At 32.7% G+C, this 10395-nt stretch overlaps 1 protein-coding gene and 1 long non-coding RNA gene across 3 annotated transcripts in view; one reads left to right on the top strand and one right to left on the bottom strand.

The window, feature by feature from the left end:
• The first annotated feature begins 1752 nt into the window (after positions 1-1752).
• LOC101741000 (max-like protein X) lies at positions 1753-7977 on the top strand. Of its 2 annotated transcripts, none has more exons than XM_004925154.5 (5): positions 1753-2577; positions 2711-2787; positions 3181-3291; positions 4378-4575; positions 5914-7977. In XM_004925154.5, the coding sequence occupies exons 1-5, from the start codon at positions 2502-2504 to the stop codon at positions 6073-6075; spliced, it is 624 nt and encodes a 207-aa protein (XP_004925211.1). In that variant the 5' UTR covers positions 1753-2501; the 3' UTR covers positions 6076-7977. The 2 variants fall into 2 exon arrangements, with proteins under 2 accessions (XP_004925211.1, XP_004925210.1); XM_004925153.5 differs by having other exon boundaries at positions 5908-7977.
• Positions 5875-10395, bottom strand: part of LOC119628910 (uncharacterized) — a 25780-nt gene continuing 21259 nt past the window's right edge. The window contains exon 2 of the long non-coding RNA XR_009973810.1: positions 5875-8968. This is a non-coding gene — a long non-coding RNA (uncharacterized LOC119628910). The remainder of the gene's footprint in view (positions 8969-10395) is intronic.

The following is a 10395-nucleotide window of genomic DNA, read 5'->3' as shown; positions in this document are numbered from 1 at the left end:
AGGGAAGAATCCGAAAATGCAACGTATAAAAAAAAGTTCTACATTACTGTGTGTGTAAATGAGAAATTACTGTGAGAGTAATAGAAGATACGCCATATTATTTTGCATGAAGTAAAAAGGAAGCCAGGCGGGTGCAACGCACAGGTTGATATTATTGCCTATGTACACAGAATTGTAATAGTGGGCTAACACAAAAGATTACAGTTTTTTTGGACACATTTGAAAATATCCAAAACAGATTTGCTGCCCGTGTTTATAAAAATTCGTCGTGTTTATAAAAATCTTCCATTGTTACTATTATCCACTGGAATCAGAAGAGATGAAAGTCCTAGTAATATAATGAAAATTTGCTGAGAGATTCTTGGACTTTTACTCCAGTGACTTTGATTCATTTTCTCACATTTATGCACTTTCGCGGATGCTAAGCCATTAAAAGGCTACTATTATATCACGTTTAAAACCAAAGAAACACTAAATAAGCAAAGAAAAAACTTACATCACATTAAAAATCTACATTTATAAACATAACATAAATAATAATAATAATAATTAATAAATAATATTAGGAGAACATTAGTCAGTCGATGGTTGAATGCAAATATAAATAAATTATTTTCTATTTAAGTATTACGTTTTTCTTGGGTTTTTTTTTCAAATCGTTGTTACTTTTGTTTTTGTTTTACGTTTTACTTTAATTATTTAATTCTAGGCGTTGCGACGCCACAATCGTTTGTAGTTATTTAAATACGGAGACGTTTAAATGGTGTTTAGTTGTAAGGTTAGATTTTATATGGTTTAAGTTCACTGTTTGTCTTCCAAATAAAATAAAATAATATATAAATAAATATACAATTATATAATATATATAAATAAATAAATTTCCACCCTTTATATTTATATTATTATTATTATACTTCATTTTAGCTCAACTTGCTTAATTCCAATTCATTACATATTCGCATTAATCAATTTTAGAAGATTAGCAAATTTTCTAATATTTAACAGCCGAAAAGTGAATTCATATATAAATAAATGTAGATTCCTTTAAAATGCAACAATTTGCAACATTTTAAAAATACAACACCACGGCTTTCATACATAATATGGTGAATATTACTAATTTTTTTCTTTATACTATACTTATTTTACTCTTGTACGTTATTTGATAAACATTCGGCTCATCTGATGCTATGTTGTTATCGCAGCGGAACTCATTCTTTGATATTATTATGTGAATAAACAGCTTTGACATATGAAGGACAAATCCTGGGCCTCCTATCCTGTTTGAAACAAGAATTAGTGCCCATCATTCAACACGCACGCTAAGCACGCCAGTAACTTCGATTGGAGTTAGATTCTACTAATTCAATAAAAAAGATGTAAGACGAAATTTAACTCGTAAGAACTCTGTATGTTGTGACTGTCGTCAGTATGTGTTTATTTAATAAACTGATATCACATGTTAATTTTTGAGAAACACTGCCTAGAACTTTTGGCTTTTTAAGCCCTTTCTAGGACACCCTTTATAATATATAATAATAAATAAATAAATATAACTAGCACTACTACAACATTAATTTATGCATAATTTTGAAGATTTTATAAGCTTGATTAAATTAAAATTACTCATATGTGTATTTTCTGTTGCTTGCAGAACTGGCATCATGAGCAGTCGATTGCCATATTGAAAAAAGAAAATGTTGACGTTGACAGTCATCTGTGCTGTGACATAAATATTTTAAACGTTGACTTTTTGGCGGGAATGCGAGGAGTGAAGTTGTGTGATTTGATTCATTTTGTCTATTTAGTGTTTCTTAAGATTTAAATGTGTAATAACGGTGGTTTATTAACTGTTCAATATCTATGAAAGTGCACAAATGTGGGAAAACGAAACAAAGCCGCCGGACGCAACTTCTCGAGATCCTCCAAAATGTCCACTGAAAAAATCTCAGTAAATGACCACCATTTTACTGAGATTATATTTCAACCCATATCATCTTATTTTATTTCATTTCATCCCAGTTGATTAACGTCTCAAATTAATCATCTTAATTTCATTTCACTCCATATTATCATTTTTCATAAAAATAAGAATATAAAGTAAAGTAAGACATGACCTAAAGGTCTTAGTTACCAGGTCATAAAATCCCTTAAAAAAATAATTTTAAACGTAATTCTCGTACCTACCTATGTAGGTACTTATGTACGTAATTGTACCAAAAGTCGGAAATAATACTGTATTTTAGTTATCAGTAATTTGAAATTTGATTTTAGTATTACGTTACGTAAATGTTACGTAACCACATGGTTCAAAAGTGATTTAATTCGGGTCATGAAGTACTTGTCCAAGACTATCTTATATTTATAATGTTATCAATGTATTCTTCATACCCTACATAGAAATAATGGAACAAGGCACCATGAACTCCGAAAAGTGAAAGATCGCATTAATGTAATGTTTTATTTTATTAAAGTTTCATTATAACAATTAATATCCCAATATGTATCCTCGTTGTGGCAGTAGCGGATCTATTCAAAACATACATCAAACGCCGTCCTCCTCAAATCAAAACACAGGTAATGACTTTTTCTAAAACTTGTTTTACATATTTTTGTTTAAGCGACATATTTGTATTTTCGTTTCGCACTCATTGATAACAAATGGATGAAATATATTTGTACCTACTGTGAATGTTATTATTTTGTATAGAGGATGAAGATGACAGTGGTGACAACAAGGCATCTGCACTCAGTTTCAAAGAGAGAAGAAGGGAAGCTCACACACAGGTTAGTAATATCACCTAATCACTGCTATTAAGAGATGATTTAACAAAAATTAAATGGACTACTGAATTTATAATACAGATTATTAATCTTTTACTAAATGGAAATGATAGTTTTTGTAGCAATGCACACTTGTTGAATGTGAAAGTAAACACTATCACTAAACAAAAAAAAAGAATTGGCTTAATATACTCAGTAGACTTTCCTATATATTTTCTTTGGGCTATTTTCATATTCTCTCTATGTTAATACATAATTGTTATTAACTATTAGGTATCAGGAGTACTTCTTCCTGTGGGTGCATTTTGGGCACTCAAAGAACAAGAACTGATAGTTTTATTTTAATTTAAAATACTGGTTTTATAATAGTCTTTATCTAACTTTTACATTTTTCAGGCAGAGCAGAAAAGAAGAGATGCAATTAAGAAAGGCTATGATTCACTCCAAGACCTTGTGCCTACTTGTCAGCAGAGTGATGCGTCTGGCTACAAACCAAGCAAAGCTGCAGTATGTTAAGTTTCTTATCAAATTAATTGTTAAATGTGTAAATAAGAGGTTATCAATTTTATGAAATTTGAACAACCTTGTAGACTTTATCATTCAGATATGTTAGGGCTGTGTTATCACAAATAATGATATTTATTATAGTTGAGGACTGCTGCGCAAATATTTATTATTATATAATGTGATCATAGCTATCCCAGATTATCTTAAAAAATAATTAGAAACTTCTATCTCACAATGGGTGGCAGCATTCTAACTTCATTAATAATTGTGTCTTAACCTTAAACGTAGCTTAAAGGTTATAATTGAAGTAAATTTTTAGAAAGGATAATATTGGTATACAAGCTTTTTAACCTGTTATTCAAACTCTGGCTGTGTGGTATTTGCCTATTTGTTGTATATTTTCTCCGAGTATCTATTAAACCAGCGTAGTACGAACACCTACTCTCATTAACTGCCGTTCCTGCCGTTTTTCCATAACAGAGCAGTCTAGTTTGAAAGGTAGAAAAGCTGTTATACTAAGCAATTGAGACTTAAACCTTATGACTCAAGCTCCAGATTCTTCATAACACCATATGGTCCATAATATCAATTAATCAATAAACCTTAAAAGTGCTTGTTCACTTTAATTTGTTCTGTTTTTAGTTATTTTATTTATTTTGGGCTGGATTATCAATTGAGACTGATTTTTACCTAAATGCTTGTACAAAAACTGCTGTAATCACTTAAATTAATAAACAGACAAAGTAAATAAAATAGATAGCTTGTTAAATGTAAACATATTACAGTTAAACAGTTTTTGAACTATTAACTAACTATAAAAAAAAAAAAAAGCCTGCATGCACCATTGATGTATTACTCAGTGAAATTGGGCAACACCATTGTAACTGTGTGTGTAAAAAATCATCCTTCCTCAATCAGATAAACCAAATTATAAAATATCAGCATTGTTCAAGTAACATACAAACCATATTTTTTTAATATTTGCTTCTTTTGATTATTACATGTAACTATTACTATCCTGTCTATAATTTTAAACTCTGGAAAAAAAAAAGCTTACACTTCTTAATAAGTTAACCTAACTTGCAGGTCCTTCAGAAATCAATTGACTACATCCAGTATTTGTTACAACAGCGTCGTAGACAGGAAGAAGAGCGCAATGCATTGCGTAAAGATGTTGTCGCTCTTCGTATAATGCAAGCAAATTATGAACAAATTGTTAAAGCTCAACATTCCGTACCTGGTCTGAATGAGCAAAGGCTGACGGACCAAGACAAATTTCAAGTGGTATGTATGTATATAACTTTTTTAAGAAAACCCGTGAGACTATAAGTCATTTAATTTTATTGAGATGATGAGATCTCTGAATCTACCTGTCCAATAGACTTTATATTTGTTATAGATATTCTTTGTGTGAAGCAGATTACTACTAAAAACGTATCTTACGCTAATTCTCTTCAAAATGGATTTTTCCATTATATATAATTATAATATAAGTTACAAAACAAAAATAGTTATGGATGCATTTATTTACACACAAAGACCCTATTTAAAGTTTAGGTACCTATTACAATATTTTTAAGTTTATTATTATGGCTTTGAAGAAGAAAGGATAATTCCCATATTTCATTTGAGATTGCTTTGATAAAACTTGCTTATTGCTATAAATTTATCTTAAGAGTCACCACTGTGATTACAATATAATTTTCTGTATTAGATAACCTACTTATTTAGAATGTTAAGGCCCATAATTAAATATGTGTGTAACTGCGGAATATGTCTAGTGTATCATTTAAACAAGCATTTGGGTGAATTTTGCTCTATTTACCTACCTTGTTACTTAGGTACCTGTGAAAAAAGCTTCCTGTAATAGTATATTGTACACTTAAGTGCACACTAAATTCATTTCAAGTGAACACAAATCATAGGTTTTAACTATCATATAATTTCCGGAGTTTCATGCCCTCTTGCCCCTTGGCATAGTTTCAACATCCAAATGACATCATTTGTGAATTAATTTGATTCAATCAAACATTAAAGCGTTGTTAGTTAACGAAAATAATATAATCAATATTAATCTCATCAGAACTTGCTATTCTGAGCATTATACTTTTCACAAAATACAGTTAGGTATTTCAGATAAAACAATATGATTGTATTGTAATATGTATTTAGGAATCTATATATATTTAAATAATCAGAATACAATTGATCTAATATCAAATACTGGTGGTAGGACCTCTTGTGAGTCCGCATGGGTAGGCGCCTATGCCTATTTCTGCCGTGAAGCAGTAATGCGTTTCGGTTTCAAGGGTGGGGAGCCGTTGTAACTACATTGAGACCTTAGAACTTATATATTTAGCTAGGTGGCGGCATTTACGTTGTAGATGTTTATGGGCTCCGGTAACCACCTAACACCGGGTGGGCCGTGAGCTCGTCCACGCACCTAAGCGATAATAAAAAATTTTTTTTTTGCTATACATGATTCACCAAGGATACAAGAGATTAAACCAGTAAAAGTGCCTTTAATGCTATAGGTAGTCCTTGTATATTGATCCTCTTCGATAAAAAATTAAAAGACACTAATATTTGAACAACACAAACTTTATTAAAATTTAGTTTCAGGGTATAATGGACAAGCTGTTTGAATCATTTGAATCTGTACCGACAAACGACTTCGCTGAGTTCTCAGCGGGTGTCTTCAATTGGCTGGAAGAATATTGCAAACCACAATCCTTGAGGACTATGGTACACGGTGTGCTGAGAGATCAGAACTACACACTTTAAATAACAAATATATTTTCAAAATATATCACAGCAGTTTGAGTAACCTCAAAAAAAAAATGTACTAGAATAATAATTTTGCCAATTAACGTTTTATTCTACTTATTATTTTGTTTCTGCATTACCGCGATTATTCTTGAGTTATCAAATTTATTTTAGTAGCACAATACTAGGAGTGTTCATTAAAAAGTGATTAGAGTATGACGCAATTATCTCTTATTTAACTTCATAATATTATATTTCGACGTAGTCACCTTTTAGATACACAGGTATAGTTTTTAGATACACTTTTTATACCTTTTTTCTAAAACTAAAATTTCCATTTCAAAAACAAACTTCTTGAACCCTTAGGAAACCGTCTACCGCGGCGACTATTGCGTCATCATCTTCAAATTTATGACCCCTGAGATGTTCCTTTAACCGCGAAAATACGTAGAAATCACTAGAACCTAGGTCCGGTGAACATGGAGGATGTTCCATCAATTCAAAGGCAGCTTCTTGTATGGCAGCCATCGCAACTCTGGACTTATGCGCGGGGTGTTATATTAGTGAAACAAAGCAATTTTAGCGTTTGCCACGCGGTTGCTTGCGTATTTCCTCACGCAACTTTGTCATTTGTCCTGCGTACAAAGTCTCCGTAATAGTGGCTCCATGATTAAGGTATTCGATCATTACCACCACTTGGCTGTCCCAGAAAAAACCCACGATCTTACCGGCTGATGGAATCGCTTTGGTCTCTTCCAAGTCGTGGATTGTTTTTTTTTTTTTTTTTTTCGGATAATAATGGTGAAGCCATATTTCGTCTATAGTATGAATGGAGCCAAAAATCAGTAAAGTTCTTGTAGCAACAAAGTCAAACAGCTTTGTGAAATACTCACTCTTGCTTGGTTCTGCGCGTCAGACAGCTTTCCGGTCATTCAGCGCGCTGAGACTTTTTTCATACTTTTATATTCTGCTATAAAACAACAGCAATACGACGATACGCCAAGACATTTTTTTCATTTTTTTAAATCATTTCTTCAGTCACTACCGATGTAGGGCGTCCCGTGCGGGGGACGTCGTTAATGGAAGTTCTTCCTCACTTGAACTTTGCTGAGTTGACACCAAAGCGCAACCGTAGAATACGGAGGAGCATGAACTCCTAATGTTGCTCTCAAATCTTGATATGCCAGCTCCGTAGTAAAATTTTTCAAACAGCGATATTTTTTTACCGCGCGAACTTCAATTTATCCAATTTTAAGAATACTTTCCGACACCACTAAAATCGATGACTTCTATTAAAAAAAAAACAAAAGAAAATCTATTGTTTTTTTTTGTTATAGGAGAATGTATCGCATTTTCACAATTTATTGAACACCCCTCGCACATCGCGCATCATATAGGCTCATAAATAAAATTGAAACACTCGTGATGTTTTCAAAGATGTCTATATTGTATCGTAAAACGAATGAGAGCATGCCATAAATCACAATAAAAGTATCTATCAAAAACACATTGAAAAAAAGAATGACAATTTCATAAAGCTTGAGAATTAGGTTTTGATATAATTAAAACTACTTGTGCAGTTTAATGTCGCTTTTTTATAATCATTATATTATTTCCAATGTTTCGAATATTTAACAGTTTGCGTGTTCACAGAAATAATATTATTATAATTTCAACAAAAATTCGCGAGATTAAACCTTAAAGTAGTTTTGATAGTTATTATGTCTACGGCTTGCAAAAATCGAAATGTTTCGATATACTTACTCTACAATGTAAACAAAGTTTACACAATTTTGTCATACTGTAAAATGGATCGAAGAAACAATCCAAAATCTTATGTAATTTGAGTGCCTTGTAACATAAGTACCTATATTTAAATTAACAATGTTATTGAATATATTAAACTTGTTTCATATATAATTGTTTTAATTTATTTATTATACAATTATGTGCCTTTGGGTTATTAAATATTTCAGTTGATATATACATTTTTAATTATTTAAAATATACAAATGCTTATTACAAAATTTAAACATACTGTTAATATAATATAAACGTAAACAGTATTCATCATACAGTTGTGACTAGATTTGCCAAATACAAAAAAAAAAGTCAAACGTTTTCGATTACAAAATTTAAATACACTATTAAAATAATGTTAACGCATACAGTGTCCTTCATATAGTCTTGATTAGATTTGCCAAACGCATAAATCAACGTTTAATAGCGCAGTTCTTTAAGGTTCGTAGCATTACGATAATCTAACTTGGAATATCCCTAATGATGCAGTTCCAGTTGTGACTTTAACGCGGTGGCAGCCAGTTGCGATAAAAAATACTCTCACAACCTTAAGACTAAATCTAAACACAATGAAGGGGGATACAGAGGGCAGAGTCAAAGGTCTAAATACATAGGGAATTGCAAACTTTAATCTGATGTTTAGTTTAAGGTTTCATAACCTGTGTGCTTAGTTCGACAGCGTAAAAGTTAAGTCAATATTGTATGCAATTGGAACAGCGCCCCTAACGGCAAACGTACGCAAACGTTTCCATTCCATACAAATATGAGCTAACTTTTACGCTATCGAGAACGTTAAGAAACTCGCACTAAGCACACTTATCCGGACTTATGTTTCTTTTTCGATCTAGACTCTTTCACTTTCTGTTGGTTGGGAGAGTAGAGTGACGTCACCCATAGGATAGCTTTCGGTTCTTCTGCCACAAGCAACATTCTTAGCACGTTCCCTGGGCGTGCCACAGCACAGTCGCTTCAATACGCACGCGTAACACATGAGCAATGAAAACATGAGGAGTAACCCCACCACGACCGTCACTACCAGCAGAATCCGGAGTTCGCCATTCGCGTCGACTCCGCCAGAGTTGCGACCCATTTTCGTAGATTAAATTTTCATCTGAAAACAAGAAGATTTCATAAGACTAATTAAAGTTTCGCCGCTTGATAAATCAATAAAATAAATGTCCAAGTAACGTCATCAACAGAATCCTATTAATTAGTAACCATTGAATAAAAAAAAAATGTTCGTGTCGTAATTAAACTAAGATTATACATAACTGTCAAACTGGTTTTGTTCGAAAATGATCCCTGAATAAGTGACTGGTATCACAATTACAAAAAAAATACAATAGAAATCACTTTTACTATGTTGAAATAAATATTTTATATGTGTATGTATACGCAACAGGCAAGCTATTTTCCAAAACGAATATTTAAAACTACTATTGCTCGTCCGATATTCGAAATACGACTGTAAACACTGACACCTTCAGACTTAGATTCATGCCATGTATTAATTACATTTTCTATTTTGCTTTGTTATTGGTATTAAGAATACCTACTAAAAGAAAAAAAATTGGTAATATCATAGCAATAGCTACAAATCTACAGACGCAAATATATCACCAGCCCGATCACCCGCTCTGCCCAATATCCTGGGCCAGAAAGTCAAGTATCTGCGATTCACTATGGATAGATCCATTACCTTCCGACATCACATTGAATGAATCTCCTACCGAGCAGAGTTCATCCACGGCAAACTTTACTTAAAGAATTACAAGCAGAAGAAACCTTCTCCTCGTAGTAATATGATACTACAAAACTTGCATTATCACATGAATGAAAATATCACATAAAGTCGCCGTGCCCTAACCGATAGGACTCCCGGTTTATTCGTATTGAACGATGCGATTGTACCGGTGTTCGAATTCCGCAGGCAGGTACAAATTTTTCTGATTTACCAATAAACTTCGTACCTACTTAACACATGTTCACAAATGATTTCCATAATTAAGGAATAACATCGCGTGGTAAAAATATAACCCGTAAAAATTCTCCGTCTTGTGAGCTGGTACGGATAGGTTGTTGATGTCTATGGAATCTGGTGACGCTTTGCATTATCTAGACTGTGAGCTCGTCCTCCCATCGAAGGAAACATTTTTTTTACAATTAGCACACTAGAGTGGTTGGGCAGGTAGCTTCGGATCAAAATTCAAAGACGCAATTACTTTGGATTATTTGGGTTATTCTTCTGTTGAACGTAAGTTATTGGTGCCAATTAATCACATACACACTAATAGGTTGCCTACAAATGCTACCAGCAAAACGTCCGGAATGGGTTTAAATTTTTAATTTGATTTTAAAATCGATCACCTCGTTACTGCCATCGATTGCAGACGGTATATCTAATGGGAAGTAGTTACAAGTGGACACAGACAAGCCGCAGCACTAAAGTTCAGACGTATAGTAAAACCATAGTAATTCATAGCCTCGCTTCGGTACATAAAGCGTTCTAGAGGATTCGTCACTTTCACGACGTTTTAT

Source organism: Bombyx mori, chromosome 9, assembly GCF_030269925.1.
Source record: "Bombyx mori chromosome 9, ASM3026992v2".
Taxonomy (NCBI): Eukaryota; Metazoa; Arthropoda; class Insecta; order Lepidoptera; family Bombycidae; genus Bombyx; species Bombyx mori.
Note: the sequence above shows the minus strand (reverse complement) of the source record. Positions and strands in the feature narration are given on the sequence as shown.